Here is a 16,790-nt window from a genome sequence, read left to right as displayed (position 1 = left end):
AAAAAGAGGCTTGGTCAACATTTCTCCTGGTGACCCCAATGAAAATGTTTAACCATGTCTGCCATGACAGTTTCATGAACTTTGAAAATGCCCGTAGTACTATTAAGTACTATTAACACCTAAAGTGTTGCCCTATTATAAGAGCCTCTAGATTTTCGGTACTTTCATCTTTGTTGTCAGCTAACCACTCGTCTGAATTTGCGATGCACCTGTATACAAACTTATAAGAAAATGTTAACATCAATTGTATACGCATGTATAAAATGTTTCTAATTAATGATTTATGAAACTCACAAACCAAACCGCCAAAATCAACCATACACGTACATGAGTCGTTGGCCGTAGCATTTTAATAATCTGCAAGCTATGGTATCCTATGTCTTTGATGCAGAAAGTCAGAAACAAAGTGACTAGTTTAAAGACTTTTGATGCATAAAAACAATACTATATTGCAGGCATTTGCACTTACATCAAGTAATAAACACCGAAAATCTCACTTTGACAGATTTTATTTCCACAGTTTGTTCACTGACCATCACATGCATTCTTCTGTTTCAAACTTGAGGAAGCAAAACCATGTGTCATTGGTTACTAATCAAGCAAAGGAAATGTAAAAAAATCTGCAGTAAGATCTTGTAAAACGGAGAGGATCACATGATGTCTGTAGTGAGTAAGTCCCTTTTGTCCAATTTGCAAGTCTCAAAAGCCTAAATAAATCACGTGAAATGCGGCTGAAATAGTTGTTGGCTCTGGGGTCAGTATTTCGAGAAATTTTTTATTATGACAGGAATATGAGTGGTACATTACATGTTTTTATATAAATGTTGTGAAATTTTATTTTTTAAGTTATTAACTTTTTAACACATATATCTCATCATTTCTATAATGACATGTAATATACTACTTCGTGTACCAATCACACTAAAAAATCTCTCTAGCATTTCATGAAAACCTGCGGCTAGAATTGTAAGTTCCAATAATGTCTTAGAAAACCCTGAATCCGAACCACGAAGAAAGACTTTTATGTCAAGTGTACATTGCTATCGTATCATGTCAATGATACGAAAATATGTGTAAATTTTTATTTATATAATTTTATATTATTAATGCAAAATGTAACGATAAAAGTATATTTATGTCATATAAATTACTATGCCAAATACTAATATTTCCTACAAGTTCCATTCCATGGAGATACAACAAACACCCATTTGACATTTGTACATGGAACCAGAATTTAACCAATCACCAAGTGATTATATATTAATAGTCCTCAGAGATTATATAGTCCTGGTACTTGCAACTTAGGAAAATATATTTAAAACATTAGTAATATATGTGTGTCACTGAACAGAGGTAGTACCGTTGCTAGTCTCACTGAAAATTGCACAAAGTAGATTGTTTAGTTAGGACTCGTTGGGTGCTTAAAATTAAATTAAATAATTTACATTATTTTAGGTATGTTGAAGTAAAAGGGAAGAAATCTTAAAGTCTGATCTCTTATAATCCCTAAAAATGAAAAATTACCTCAACCTTCACATATGCCTTGATCCCATATTCTTTGAACTGTATGAGTTATCCGATCTAATATTAGGTATCGAATAAGCACTTGGCTTTGTGATATTAATATCCTTTAACTTTTTTGAATACATTCAGTGTCAGAAAAATGGAGAAGAGCGAGAGGAAGAGGAAGAAGATGGAGTCGTTCCTCCAACTCCTTGATTCACATAATGAATCACATCACACATGAGGAGTGCGGGTGCATGGCATAGTAGCCGTTGCAGCCCTACTCACTCAGCTTAAATAGCACGCGTGACGCGTGCAATGTACATGACTCACTTAAATTTCTATTTGATATGCCAGATGGCATTCATCTAGCATGTTAGCTAATTCTAATCACAGCCGTTCAGTTACAACTTAAGAACAGAAATGGAAAACTTGCAGAAGGATCAAACCCTTCTTCTTCAATCCTCAGTAGCAATGCTTACAGTCCAACATTTTATCCATGTATAATCCATTCATCTTTACATGGTTAATTATCTTGGAGGAAAACTTTAACTTTAATCTGATTGCTATCTTGAGTGCTACTACAAGAATAAATTAATACATTGTTTAGTCCTCTTATTACGTACATTTTCTATCACATCCCAATCCGCATGGTAAGATATTGTCCGCTTTGGGCCATACTCTCATGGATTTGTTCTTGGGCTTCCACCCAAAATACGTCTCACTATAGGGAGATGGGTATGTACATATAAGGTACATCACCTCCTCTCATCCGGACGATGTGGGATCTTATATTTTCCTCAATTTCTACTACCTTAAAACTTAACAGATTATTTCTTAAAAGTGGCACTGCGCAATAAGCCTAAAAATATTGTGAACTCAGGCCTACTTAGGCATTCAGGTATTTAATTTTTCAGTGGTGGATGGTAGGAATGTTCTCAATTTATATGGACAAGAAAAACCTGGAAAATGGTTTTCTAATTTTCACTTGTAAATTGTAATATTGCTTCCTCTCAAACAAAACTACACACAAGGAAAAAAAGATGAGAACCTGAATAATGAACATAAGCTGTTCAAACTCAAAGTTGGAGGAATCAATCACTCATATCACATTTATATATTGGCGAGCAAAGAAGAGAATTGAACTCGAGACTTCAGGTGCTTGTTTGATACAAGAAATTGGAGGCTTAAAAAGACACCTCCTCACCATCATTGTAATTTGGGAATGTGACACATTTGAAAACCTTGCACTTTGAACACAACACCTGACCAATCTGCACCCCCCAAAGAAAATATGGATCATTAGAAAAAAAAAAAAAAAAAAAAAAAAAAAAAAAAAAAAAAAAAAAAAACGGACAACTCTAAGTTTTATAAAGAAACACTTCGAGAATTGAATTAGAGAAAAAACACCTTCATCTATCCACATATCATCTTAATGATTCTTAGTTGTAAAACCCTTTCTTCTTTTTCAAGTTAGTTGGATTTTTTTTCTAGCCTATTGCGTTTGAAGTGTTCTTCTAAAGTGTACTTTTTTTTTCAGGGGTATGTGAAAAACCCTAAAAATTAAGCACCAAAAAGCAAATATTTTACTTAATCTCCATAAAAATCAAACATCTAACAACAAATTATTGGGTTTTGTGAGGAGGAGTTGAAAACTCACAGCTCTGCAAGATGGGCATCGCCGGTAGATTCGCCTGGTCTCGGATTTCACGTTCGTTTTCTGCCCTTTGCAAAAGTCGCAGAGCAGCCACCCTCTCCCGTTGCAATCCTCGCACAGAATTGCCACGTCAGCCTTGGAAAAAACTGGAACCGAATCAGTCGGAGTGTTCGAAAAGTCTGCAGTTGCAGGAAAACGACTTGCAGTATAAGACTTTCAGTGGCTTACCTCTTCTTGTTGTTGCTGTTGTTGGATGATGGGTGAGCAATTAGCGGGCTTGAAGAAACGACTTGTCGTTGGCGGAGGGGAGGGAGAAGTACGTAGAGAAGTGAGGTTCCAGGGGGCGAAGGACGTCATCGTCGCCGCCATTGGGATTGGATTGGTGGTGAGATTTTGTAGACAGGGGAGAGCGAAGTGGCGCGCTGCTAATCTTCTCGTTATCCGAATAGCAGAGGTGTGGTCTGACGTGTCTTCCACAAGATTGCCACTCCCCCAATGCAAACAAAATTTTAAATTGTTTTGTGACATAATTGTAAACTCCTCTAATCTACTAAAAAAACATTTTGAACATGACAAGGAGATGGATACACTACCTTAGCTACCACAATGCACTCACAACGGGTGGAACGATCGCGTGTCTAAGTGTATATGAAAGTCATACATAAGAATTTTTTCTATAAAAAGATATATCGAAAGAAATATTTCTCCTTCATTATTTGTATATTAATAAGCTTCATATTTATCTTGTCAAAATAAATTTGAATATTGTTTTTGGTTTGAGAGTAGGGAGACCTTTGAGAGAAGGGATCCCTTATTTTACTATAAAAATGGGGATTAGTTGTGGAGCTCAAAATTCATCCTTGCAAAGTATTAGTCAAATCAGAAATATTTGAGGGAGTTTTAAGAAATTGACGAGCACTTTGGTCTAAGAAAAATATTAAAATTTCATCGTGATAATTAAATAGACAAATAGTTTCATATTGAATTAAAATTTTGCAACGATGATCTATGAATCGAGACTTACCAAAATAAACAATTGAGATCGTTAAAGTTCGATATGAAGTAAATCCCACAATTAATCCTCATTTTTTAAATAAAATGAAGGCCCTTCTCTTAAAGGATCTGTTGAAAGTAGTAATTCAAATTGTTTAACAATACCAATTTGGGCCTTGCCAATACATTGGGCTAGCATTGGAGGCATCGATCTGGGCCTTCTCCGTTTGTTATGGGCGGGAAGTGTTCTCGTTAGTGAAGAAAGATATTGGAAGAAGGTTGAAGAAGCACCCAGAAGAAACCACCCACCATAACCAAGACCAAATAAATAAACCCAAAACGAAGAATCAGACGGTGCGAAACACGGGAAGCCGACGGCGAGAGAGAGATTCAAATTAGGGTTTTTGAATTTGCAGAGATGAAGCGCAAAGACTTTGTAGAATTAGACGACGACGACTACTTCTCTCCTTTCTCAAAATCCAGGAGATTGGTACGCTCTCTCCGCTCCGAATTTCTCTTTGTTTTCGTTTCAGTTCCCAATCTCCCAGCAATTTAGGGTTTCTTTCCTCGCCTTTTGCAATTCTCAACAATTCGTTACTAAAATTTGTCGTTATGGTTATGGACTCTGTTACCCACTTTCTGTTTGAGAAATTGCTGAAGTTTTTAAATGTAATTTTCGATTTTTGTTGTGGAAATTTTGAAGGATGGTGGGTTGTTTGCAACGGTAAATGAAGACCAAAGTAGTGCAGCTCAGGTGTTTGAAGAAATGCCGACACCAGAAACCAGTGTTGTGATGCAAACAGATGATTTGCCAACGGAACCTTTGCCTTCTGGGGATGAGAAAGCTCTTGTGCTCTATAACCCCGCGAATACGCCGTTTTTCAAAGCACCTGATTCGCGGGATTTCTCTGTCATTGTGAATTCGGACTTGATTCCGGGTTTAAGAGGTAAGGCTCTTGGATCTGTGTATTGTTATTACTGTTTAACAACTTTGATTTGGATATGTAGCAAATCATTGTGATCATATAATCTAATTTCAAGTTATTATTTCAACTTTGAATGGTTTTTGGGCTGCCCAGAAGCATTCGTCGTAGGACGAATGAATTGAAAAGTGATTAAATGTGCTTGTGATCTTTTTGTAATAGTATGTGTTTGTGATCTCTTCGCAATGTCTGTTCATATTATCAACAACCTTTTGATGGAGATGACTTGGTGGCAGCTATGTTTGTTTAATTCTGTTTTGATGTAATCGTAGATCGAAGTTCTCATATTTCGATTCAGATAAATTTAAAAATGGTGGCTTGTTTTCGGTTTAGAATGAATGACTACTTTTAGTATCTGTCTGACCTTTACATGAAACTGGTCTGTTAGTCGTGCCTTTTACTAACCGAATTGTTTCTGGCAGATCATATTTATTCGTGGGGATATTCAAAGTCACTGAAGCCGGTAGAGGATCGTGGGTCGGAAGAGGAAAACAAAGATGTTTCAAATGGGTGTATGGCTGTTGTTCCCTGGGTTGCACCCAACTTCCCACCGTCTTCACGAGATGTGACACAGACTGCAAGTCAGTCGGAGCCCATGGAAGTTGAAATGATGGACACAGATGATAACAGATTCAATGGGGCGGAAGCGTCTGGGTTCAGTGGAACGATGATGGAAGGATCGAGTGGGGTACAAAACTGGCATCAGCAACAGCAGCTGCATTGGATGGAGCCACAACTCCTCCTGAACAATTATACTCCCGTCACTTGGTAACTAACAAGTTGTACATCGTAAGTCCCAGTTCTTACCAGACACCTAATCCCAGTCTAGTATTTTGTTCAAACTGAATGACATCTTCCACTTCTGGGGAAATTTTATAAATTTACCATGGAAACTCGGAGTTCCATCCTTGCTTAGTTTGCGGGTGATTTAGAAATTTGTTTTGTTCCGTAACTTTCGAATTAATTGAATTTCACATAAATCATATAGTATAGCTCAATTTTGTTCAAGGTTCTAATAAACGCTAGACGCTAGTCGAGCGGCGGGCTAGTGCCTAGTGCCTAGGCGGGTTCTAGGCGGACGCCTAGACAAATTTAGGTAAATTTCTTATATATCTTGTAAATAAGTGCATATTGACATTTACAAAAAATTAAACTTGTATGAAATCCATAAATAAAATAATAAAATAATAATAAAATGCAAAAAGAGGTATCCAACGAGTCTAAAATTTAAAAACATATTAAACATATATGTTATAAAACCAAAATGAGGAGTATCGTAGGATGATACATGTACAATAGGAGGAAAATAAAGAAATATAGTAATGTATATAGGTTTTGTTTTTTTTAATTTCAAAAAAAAAAAAAAAAACTCCTAGCCTCCTAGCCGGCCTAGAGCCGCTCGCCCGCCTAGGCGGCAATCTAGAGCCTAACCAATTTGCAAGAATACGCCTTGGGTCACCACCGCCTAGCCTAGGCTGTTTTTTAGAACATTAATTTTGTTCAATTTCTACACAACTCTCCTTGTTTATGCCCTCAATTCTCATAATAAATCCAAAGAATGAGTGCTGAAGGAAAAAACAAGAGTGCGAAAATCGCTTCCTATGGAAAAACCCGAGATGTTGTAGAACTTAGAAAACAAGTTTAAGGAATGTACTGATGCCTACTAGACCAGCTTCAAAGATAGAAATCTCAGCAAATCTGAAGAGCAAAAGCAAATCGATATACGAGCAGTTAAACGCCTCCCAAGCCATCGTCATCGCAAGGGGGCTGCCTGAATTACCACTCGAATCCAATACCAAAATCTTTAAATTAAAAAATAAATGAAACAAATTAAATTCAAGATAATATATGTATCAACCTCATCAGATAAAAATCGCCAGAATGCAAGAAAGACGTGGTGAAATTGGGAGAAAAGGTTGAGAGGTTGATGTAGGGAAGCTGCATTCATCTCTATGGCACTGTTGTAAATAAGCCAAAGAGCCAAACTCCAGCCCCATAAAAATCAAAATTCGATTCGCCTTAATTCAAAATTCACAATATCCAATCTGGAAAACGTAAACCCAGAAACCCTAACCCTAAAACATAAAAAAATTAAAAAACGGAGAGAAAGAATCGAATTGCAATTGGCGATTCGGCGCAAGTCAAAAACCATAAACCCTAGGTTGCGTAGGCTGAGGGAATTGTAGGGTTAAACGAGTGACCGATATATATACACAGATGAGGAGAGGACACCCGCGGGGATTTGAAATTACAAATTTGTACATTGGCCCAGACCAATTTCTCCTTCATTTGTCCTGGGCTGGACTCGAATTTTACGAAAGACAAATGAGCTTGACCCACAGCCGTTTTGATGAAGTAAAAAACCCACAACATGGAACAAAGGGCAAACATGTACTTGAAGACTGATTTTATTTCCTTTTGTTGAGGTTTTTACACAAATGGTCCATGATATTGATCAAATTCTTTATTTTGGTCTCTTATTTTTACAATTGATCAATGTCGTCCTCGAAATTTGACCTTAGCATCAATATAGTCCATGCCATCTAATTCCTTTTTGGCACGTTTGGTGGACCAGACAAGATATGATTTGGTATTTGGATCGGTTAGGCTATTGGATAGGTTGTGCTTTTTATCTATTGCTCGTTGTAGAATAGCTTAAGCTTAAACATCGCAACCACAACTATGACCGATGATCGTTAACTGTGACCCACCCGCTCACCAACCCGCATTGCGGCCGACCCAAGATGATCAACCCCGACGTTCACAACTCATGACTTCCACAACTCATGACTTCCACCTGCATTTAGATTGAACCTCACAAATCGCAACCCACACCTCATCATCCACAATGCTGCTCATGAGCCCGTGATTTCCACCAGCAATCAGAACTGAGATTATTAGAAAAAGGCGTGCAATTTCCACCTGCAACCAAACTGAAGATGCTCCGCGTGAAGCTACTACCTCGACCCCTCGCAACAATCGATATTATTTATACTCTTAAGCGGCTATAATGGAATTTGTTAAAATAACAACACACGAACACAATAAACAACTGTGTTAGTATATATCTGTGTCATATAAATTATCCCTCCCGTTTACTAGGCCTATTATTTACGAATATACACACCACTCCGACCATGGATGGTTGCTTGAGATTCCCTCCCAACAAATTGGGCCTCAATTTGGAAAAATAATTCTGAAAAAGTAAATTCGAACAAACCAGTGTGTCCAGATTCTTCGGAATATGGAACTGTTTCGGATTATCTTACATTGGGAATGGCGAAGATCAGAGTCTGTTCAACTGACGTGGCATTGCCGTGTCTTACCCAACCTAGCCGCAGAGCTGACGTGCGGAAGAGGATAAACATTAAAACGGCAGCATCCCGCTGTCAATCCATTCCTAATCCTGAAACGTCACCGTCTCGATCGTCTTATCCTATTCCTAATTACGTCATTACCCAAACAACTTCCAAGTACTCGGCACTGCAATCAATCACACAGTTCTTCCTCCTCCTCTATAATTGGGATTCTCTTCTCCTCCTTCGCCACAGACACCAACTGCTATTTTCTAGAGAGAGAAAGAGAAGAGGAGAGAGAGATAATGAGGATTGACGAAGAGGGCGAAGGAGTGTCGGCGTCCAGGAACCACCTGGTTTTTGCCTACTACGTCACCGGTCACGGCTTCGGCCACGCCACCCGAGTCGTCGAGGTCGACTTTTCTCACGCCGATCAATTTTTTTTTTTGGTTCAAGTTTGAATGTCGATTATCCGTTGGCTGCTGATCAGCGCCGCATGCTGTGAGTGTAGGTTGCGCGGCACCTGATTCTCGCCGGCCACGATGTGCACGTCGTCACCGGAGCTCCTGACTTCGTTTTCACTTCCGAGATACAATCGCCTCGCCTCTTCATCCGCAAGGTAAGACTTTTACTGTTTTACAGTCTCGCAATTTGCTTGTCTGCCGATGATAATTCTTCATCAAAATTATAAGAGAAAATTATAACAATGATGTTTTAACTAAAAATTCATGATTATTGATTATTTAACTTGTCGAAACCTAAAACTTACGTCAAAATTAGAATTTTCCTTAAATGAGAAAAATTGTAGTAGCGGTGCCTTAATTTTAGTTCAATTGGAGAAATAGTTCTTAATTTTTTTGAAGTAATATTTCCTCGACTTTAATCAAATTATAGTAATAATCTTTCCAACATAATAAACATAATAATTCAGATGGAATTCTGACAGAGTTGACGAAATGACCATATTGCACGTGTTAGATGAGTTAATGGACAAATGGTCATGACTTTGTAGTTGAAAGACCATTGCTTCAATTGAGTTAAAGTTGAGGATCATTTTTACAATTTTTTAATTTTTTTAGCTTGAAATTATTACTGTAGCAGTAATTTTAGTAATGTATATCATTAATGGTAAACAAAATTTTGATAATTTCTATGATTTTTCATAATTTTAGCTTGAAATTAGTAAAGTTGAAATTTTGGTAATTTATGGAATGATGTGGATATTAGGTTCTTCTGGACTGTGGAGCTGTGCAAGCAGATGCTTTAACAGTCGATCGTCTTGCTTCCTTAGCTAAGGTAACGATTAATTTTTATTTTTTGTTTTTGTTGATTATATTTTTTTTTTATTTCGGCAATGAAGTTGTGTTGCTTTTCATTTTTGGTTTTCGGATTGTTACTAAATATTGGACTATTTTTTAACTTCTTGGTGTTTACTTTCCATTTTCTTCGCTGTGTTAGTATTCTGAGACAGCTGTGGCGCCTCGGGCTTCAATCTTGAAAACGGAAGTGGAGTGGCTAACCTCCATCAAGGCTGACCTAGTGGTACTTAAATTGCTGCTTCTGTTGTTTTATTGCGATTCAGTTGAGATTGAATCAAAGGGAACTTCTGTGTTTATACTGTGTGTGAAGATCTTGGCTCTGATAGTTTGTTCTGCCTGTACAAGAACAGGTCTCAGATGTTGTTCCTGTTGCATGCCGTGCAGCCGCTGATGCTGGAATTCGCTCTGTTTGTGTCACTAACTTTAGGTATATTGTTATCGTTAGCATTCTTTTTTACTCAACCTCTCATAATTTTTAAATGTAAGTACATATCTTGAATTAATATGTCAAGTTATGAGTTTTGATGATTTTGAGTTGTCCAACTATTTCAACTCTTTGTAACTCTATGCTCATCCTTTCTCTATACAGTTGGGACTTCATCTATGCAGAATATGTCATGGCTGCTGGAAGTAATCATCGTTCAATCGTTTGGCAGGTGACCTTCCTGTGCTTCAGACGGAATTATTTACTTTAAAAGATGTAGTAATTTGTTCATTGCATCTCTTCCGCTCTCTCCATTTGATACGGTCCAGTCTGTGTCTCTATAATGTAGTATGTGAAACATACTGATAACAAGTTCTTATGGGTTCTTGATGTTTGCTGTGTTAAAATTTTCTCTGTGTTGAATATAGATAGCAGAAGATTATTCTCACTGCGAGTTCCTCATCCGCCTCCCAGGATACTGCCCAAGTATGTTGCTTTCTATCCCTGGACAGTGACTTCCTTGTCTTTAAATATTATCTTTCTCTCTTTGGTTCAGGGGATTGTTTACTAATTTGTCTGATATCATTTTTTATGACTTTGCAGTGCCTGCTTTCCGTGATGCAGTTGATGTACCTCTAGTTGTGAGGAGGTTTCGCAGATCCCGCAAAGAGGTTTTGGTTTAAAGATCCTTAGCAAATCACTTTCATCGCTTGATTTGATTGATTGGATCAGTTGTTCATTATTTTCCTGGTTGTAGGTGAGGGAGGAGCTTGGAATTGGAGACGATGTAAAACTAGTCATCCTCAACTTTGGTGGACAGGTAACATTGATATTTTAGTCTTTGATTCTAAAGAATCACCGCTTCAAATGTTTATTAAAATACCACTATTGCTAATTGTACCTATATTTTTTCTCTCTATCTGCAGCCAGCAGGCTGGAAGTTGAAGGAAGAGTTTTTGCCTCCTGGATGGCTGTGCCTGGTATTTTCATCGCATTGTTCCATGTTTTTGCTTGTCTGAAAGTGCTTAATGATGATCTTCATAGTGAAAAAGGTTTTTTGGTTTTTTGGTTCAGGTTTGTGGTGGTTCTGACACCCAGGAACTTCCACCAAATTTCATAAAACTGGCAAAAGATGCTTATACACCTGATTTTATGGCAGCATCTGACTGTATGCTTGGTAGGTTTGAAACTATTTTGGCGGGAAGCTTATGTTGAATGGATAGAGATTGAAATTTTTTCGGTTCATTTTATTTCAGGAAAAATTGGATATGGCACTGTGAGTGAAGCTCTTTCATACAAGTTACCATTTGTCTTTGTACGCAGAGATTATTTCAATGAAGAACCTTTCTTGAGAAATATGCTTGAGGTACGAACGATCCACTTTGTTATAATAATTTTTATTTTGTTTGGTTAAACAGTATCATCTTCCTCTCGTACCTCCTTGAAATTTACTAGCAATGATGTACAGACACTACACATGTCGTTTCACAATGCATATGTGATAACTTCTCCAGCCCCTCTCTTCCCCTCCACTTCTGTAGTCAACTGATTTTTCTCTTCTATCTACTTTTGACTCAAAAAATTAGTGTCAATTATTAAAGAACATATTAAGTCATTTTTATTTTGTTGAAGTCTGTGACCCAAAGATGATCCTGATTTTCCGATAGCAAACATGATTAAAAATCTGATACGTGTTTACCATTTGTTATTTTTCTTCAACTGCTTCTCCTTTCTCTCCTATATTCTTGTCAAGAATCTGATACTAGTTGGGTTTATAATAATTTCTTATAACAGTATTATCAAGGTGGCGTTGAGATGATTAGGAGGGACTTGCTCACTGGTCATTGGAAACCTTACCTTGAGCGTGCAATCAGTTTGAAACCATGCTATGAAGGCGGCATCAATGGTGGTGAGGTACCTTCTTTGTTTCTGGAATCGTATGATTAGATATACACTTGCATTTCGCATCTGTGTGGTAATGTACAATTTGAAAATTATAGGTGGCAGCTCACATCCTGCAAGAGACGGCTATTGGGAAAAACTACGCTTCAGATAAGGTAATTGAACTTTAACTGCTATTTTTTTTTTTTTTCAATTTTTTTTAAATCGACTTGTAGATTTCATAGAACTTCAATACCAAATAGTTTGTTAGCACTAGTCAGATACAATTTCACAGGGTGTGGAAACTGATAAGCCAAACTGTGCAAAATCTACTATATTTCAGTCATATAAAAATCCCACTTTTCTCTCACTAACATGTAGCTAAGTGGGGCAAGAAGATTGCGTGATGCCATAATTCTTGGGTATCAACTTCAAAGGGCACCTGGACGAGATATGGCAATTCCTGAATGGTATGCAAATGCTGAAAGTGAACTTGGAATTGGATCACCTACTTGTGGAATGAGCGAAAATGGCTCCCTAATGTACTCGTGAGTTGTATCTTCTATTACTACTGTTGTTAAGAATTAATTGGATGCTTATTCTAACATCACTGCAAATCTACTTTTAGATGCACTGAAGATTTTGAGATTCTTCATGGAGATCTTCATGGTCTTTCAGATACGATGACTTTTTTGAAGAGCCTGGCGGAACTAGATTCTGTTTATGACTCTGAAAAAACTACTGAGAAGCGCCGGGAGCGCAAGGCTGCAGCTGGACTCTTCAACTGGGAGGTCTCACTTAGTTCAACTCAATCTCATAGCCTGTCTTAGGTTTTCAAGTTTTTCAACAATTCCACATGGTTGATGTAGATGACATATAAACTGATACATGTATAGTTACATCACAAGTCATAACTTGTTAGATATGCATTTGTATTGGCAATTTAAGATTAACTAAACACCTTGCCAGTGTTGTTTAGGAGTTTGGCTTAGGAAGAATATTAGATGTATTCATAGTTTCAGAAGCTGAACCGTTTTTCCAATGATTTTACTGAGTAATTGTATTTGATTTTTGGGACACAGGAAGAAATTTTTGTAGCTAGAGCACCTGGACGGTTAGACGTAATGGGAGGGATTGCTGACTATTCAGGAAGCCTAGTCTTGCAGGTTTGTCTCTGTATTTCATGGATATTAGTTATTCTGTCTGCAAAGCGTACTATTGCCACTGGGCAGTGTATCATGTATGCACACTCACTGGTGCACAGACACATACACTTCTGTGTACACCTATTGTTGAAACAGACGCCTAGTATAAAACAGGACTCATGGGACAAAAACCTTGTCTTTCCTCCTGATGGTTTCTTCTGATGTTCTCTCTCACAGATGCCCATAAAAGAAGCCTGCCATGTTGCTGTTCAACGGAATCATCCAAGTAAACATAGGCTCTGGAAACATGCCCTGGCCCGGCAGCAGGGACAAAACCCGACGCCTGTCCTGCAAATTGTAAGTGTAAGCATTAAGAGTCAATATGCCGTTTAAGTGTTGGAAGCGGGGTTGTCTTCATCTTTGGGGTAGTGAGGAAAGGTTAGAATGTAGATATAGTTTCTCCTATTGGCATGATATAAACTTTGGTTGCTATTTTTCAAAGTTATCCCGACAGCCTAATGAAGGAAGCCTGTGTGGAAATACCTTCTCTCAGAAATAGAAATAAAAATAATTATCGTTACCATTTTCATAATTGGTTGTATCAGGTCTCATATGGTTCAGAGTTAAGCAACCGTAGCCCAACGTTTGACATGGATCTATCTGATTTTATGGATGGAGATAAGCCAATGTCATATGAGAATGCAAAGAAATACTTTTCACAAGATCCATCCCAAAAGTGGGTCAATCTTCCATCTTTAATTTGTCTGTATCTGTAACTTTGTGAACTACTGACATGGTTTCAATTTTAGGTGGGCAGCATATGTTGCAGGTGTCATTCTGGTTTTAATGACAGAACTAGGTGTACGTTTTGAGGATAGCATCAGTTTGCTGGTATGAGTTGGCATTTCGTTTAACATGTTGATTTAGTCCTATCAACTAGCTCAAAACTTTGTATTATAGTGCTTCGCTGTTCTATACTTTATTGTGCGCTGTTCAGTTGATATGTATAGTTTACTCTTCAGTTGCTTAAATTAGCTGATTGTCGTATACTATGACCATAATGTTGACTTCGCCGCTTGCAATAACATACAGGTTTCCTCCTCCGTCCCAGAAGGCAAAGGTGTCTCTTCTTCTGCTTCTGTGGAAGTCGCTACCATGTCTGCCATAGCTGCTGCCCATGGTACTTCCATTATTCAACTTAGGCTTTTTAGCCGTCTATTTGTACTTTCAACATATGACAAAATGTCTAAAACCGACCCCTTTATTTTGTAGGATTAAGCATCAGTCCCAGAGATCTTGCTTTGCTTTGCCAAAAGGTTACCCCCTCAACAGTAATCAGCATACTACTGCTTTTCTTTTGAAATTACATTAATGTTGATTTTTCTAAGTGTATGTTAGGTGGAGAATCATATTGTTGGAGCCCCATGCGGTGTCATGGACCAGATGACATCTGCATGTGGCGAAGCAAACAAGCTTCTTGCAATGGTGTGCCAGGTATCCGCTGTTGATGTTGCAGAAAACAACTCTGCTGCTGCATTTTATGTATCAAAAAACTGTGTCAAGTGTTTTTTTTGTTTTGTTCTCCCTACAGCCTGCTGAGGTTCTTGGACTTGTAGAAATTCCTGGCCATGTCAGATTTTGGGGAATTGATTCAGGAATAAGACACAGGTAGAAGATCAACGGCCTATCGTCTTACATATTACCAAAATCATAAGTTTTTATATGGCCTTCAGAATCCTCAAATAAGGAATTGTACTTAAGCCTTGCGATTTTACTTCTTGGATAGTGTCGGAGGTGCAGATTATGGATCTGTTCGAATAGGTGCCTTTATGGGTCGGAAGATGATAAAGTGTGCAGCTTCTACGATTTTGTCCCGGTCATCATCAACTGCAAATGGGACAAACGGTGATGAGTTGGAGGATGATGGTTTTGAACTACTTGAAGCTGAAGCCTCATTAAATTACTTGTGCAGCCTGTCACCTCACAGGTAATGTTTTCTATGGGACTTTTAAGTAACTTGTTAATAATTAAGGTGCACTTACCGGCCAAAAGACAAAGGCGACGTTTTCAGCTAAATACTTTTACGTCTATATTAAGGGAACTGTTATTAGCACTCCAAAAATTTTATTCTACACTCCTCACAAGTGTATTTTTCTTTCTAATTATAGAAAGTTTGGAGTGTCAAATGAGATTTTAGGAGTGCTAATAACAATCCCCCTGTATTAATCCTGTAATAGTTTATCAATATATTTTCGTAACTTGAACTTCAGATATGAGGCTCTTTATGTTAAGGTGCTTCCTGAGACTATACTTGGTGAAACTTTTCTTGAGAAGTATGATGATCACAACGATCCAGTTACAGTAATTGATCCAAAATGTAACTACGTAGTAAGATCACCTGCTAGACATCCTATATATGAAAATTTCCGGGTTAAGGTTAGTGCCGGAATTTTATATGACGATGCTTGTGTTTCTTGTTATTCTTATTATGGACTATGATTCGATCATCTAAGTTATTTTGGTATTTACTTGACTTGAAGACATTCAAGGCACTGCTAACATCTGCAAATTCAGATGATCAGCTTACAGCTCTTGGAGAATTACTGTATCAGGTATGTACAAATTTCTGAATTTGCATGATCGTTGAAGAAAACGTGAAATTCATGATATGATTATTTGCATATAGGTTCATAAACATATTACGCATTGGTTCCATGTCACGGACAAATCTCTGGCTATTTGTTGGCTAACCAGTACCTGAACATAATCTTCTTTTACAGTGCCACTACAGCTATAGTGCTTGCGGACTTGGCTCCGACGGAACAAACCGGCTTGTACGGTTGGTACAAGCGATGCAAAATGCTAAATCGTCTAAATCCGACGATGGGACATTATACGGAGCCAAGATTACAGGCGGAGGTTCTGGCGGAACGGTTTGTGTAGTCGGAAGGAATTCTCTGCAGAGCAGCCAACAAATTTTGGAGGTAATTCTATCAGGAAAAAAGTATCTTGTCTTAAACGTTACTGCAGTAGCTAATAGATTTTCCCTTTTTATTCCTGTGGATTACTGGGGTGCTGTTGATTTTGATCTATGCAGATTCAGCAGAGGTACAAAGATGCAACAGGGTATCTGCCATTTATTTTCGAGGGCTCGTCGCCCGGTGCCGGAAAATTCGGGTATCTAAGAATACGCCGCCGCGTCTCCCTCGATCCAAATGAGTAATGTATTGGAGTATAAAATGTCTAGTGATTTGGCTTAAACTTAAGCCTTCTATTCAAGGATCACATTTGGTACAACTCTCCTGTGGACGTATTGGCAGGATAACAATATTATTTATTCCAAGCCCAAATAATATTATAAAATATTTGATTTCGACTCTAATGTAGATTATATTATATATACTATTAACTTTTTAAGTCTCGTGAGGTTTCACTTCACACCTCAACATTTTCGCCTAAGTGGGGTTGCCTATAAAAACGTCTCGACTTCGCCCTTTAAAATATTGTTGTATATTAAAAGCACGGATACGAAATTTTTTTCTTTTGTTTCCAACCAGCAATTCGTGTAAGTTTGGTGCAACATTGC

General features: G+C 37.8%; 3 protein-coding genes and 1 non-coding gene across 10 annotated transcripts; 2 read left to right on the top strand and 2 right to left on the bottom strand.

The window, feature by feature from the left end:
- Positions 1–2,476: 2,476 nt before the first annotated feature.
- On the bottom strand, positions 2,477–3,662 carry LOC137718573 (uncharacterized). The gene is made up of 3 exons (XM_088699303.1): positions 3,392–3,662; positions 3,167–3,298; positions 2,477–2,780 (listed from the first exon to the last, which is right to left on the bottom strand). Exons 1-3 carry the CDS (start codon positions 3,530–3,532, stop codon positions 2,694–2,696), a joined length of 360 nt encoding a protein of 119 aa, XP_088555429.1. The 5' UTR covers positions 3,533–3,662; the 3' UTR covers positions 2,477–2,693.
- Positions 3,663–4,416: 754 nt separating this feature from the next.
- Positions 4,417–6,054, top strand: LOC137718556 (uncharacterized). The gene is made up of 3 exons (XM_068458109.2): positions 4,417–4,646; positions 4,860–5,103; positions 5,562–6,054. The coding sequence occupies exons 1-3, from the start codon at positions 4,575–4,577 to the stop codon at positions 5,909–5,911; spliced, it is 666 nt and encodes a 221-aa protein (XP_068314210.2). The 5' UTR covers positions 4,417–4,574; the 3' UTR covers positions 5,912–6,054.
- A 732-nt stretch (positions 6,055–6,786) lies between these two features.
- LOC137718914 (small nucleolar RNA snoR77) lies at positions 6,787–6,912 on the bottom strand. Its single transcript, XR_011065993.2, has one exon. It is a non-coding gene; the product is annotated as a small nucleolar RNA snoR77 (small nucleolar RNA).
- A 1,625-nt stretch (positions 6,913–8,537) lies between these two features.
- On the top strand, positions 8,538–16,586 carry LOC137718816 (L-arabinokinase). 7 transcript variants are annotated; one of them, XM_068458354.2, is made up of 29 exons: positions 8,538–8,848; positions 8,947–9,054; positions 9,663–9,731; positions 9,894–9,977; positions 10,105–10,181; positions 10,344–10,410; positions 10,607–10,664; positions 10,782–10,849; positions 10,936–10,998; positions 11,105–11,158; positions 11,253–11,355; positions 11,435–11,544; positions 11,973–12,092; positions 12,179–12,235; positions 12,441–12,607; positions 12,688–12,850; positions 13,142–13,225; positions 13,442–13,561; positions 13,810–13,940; positions 14,014–14,095; positions 14,297–14,384; positions 14,477–14,520; positions 14,603–14,698; positions 14,796–14,872; positions 14,991–15,191; positions 15,475–15,640; positions 15,745–15,816; positions 15,985–16,188; positions 16,302–16,586. In XM_068458354.2, exons 1-29 carry the CDS (start codon positions 8,741–8,743, stop codon positions 16,425–16,427), a joined length of 2,967 nt encoding a protein of 988 aa, XP_068314455.2. In that variant the 5' UTR covers positions 8,538–8,740; the 3' UTR covers positions 16,428–16,586. The 7 variants fall into 7 exon arrangements, 5 of the variants coding, with proteins under 5 accessions (XP_068314455.2, XP_068314456.2, XP_068314454.2 ...); XM_068458355.2 differs by having other exon boundaries at positions 8,548–8,848; positions 12,441–12,601; XM_068458353.2 differs by having other exon boundaries at positions 8,618–8,848; positions 13,442–13,567.
- Positions 16,587–16,790: the final 204 nt, after the last annotated feature.

Source organism: Pyrus communis, chromosome 8, assembly GCF_041283825.1.
Source record: "Pyrus communis isolate YQ-2024b chromosome 8, ASM4128382v1, whole genome shotgun sequence".
NCBI lineage: Eukaryota > Viridiplantae > Streptophyta > Magnoliopsida > Rosales > Rosaceae > Pyrus > Pyrus communis.
The sequence above is the reverse complement of the archived record's forward strand: the minus strand, read 5'-3'. Positions and strand labels throughout refer to the sequence as shown.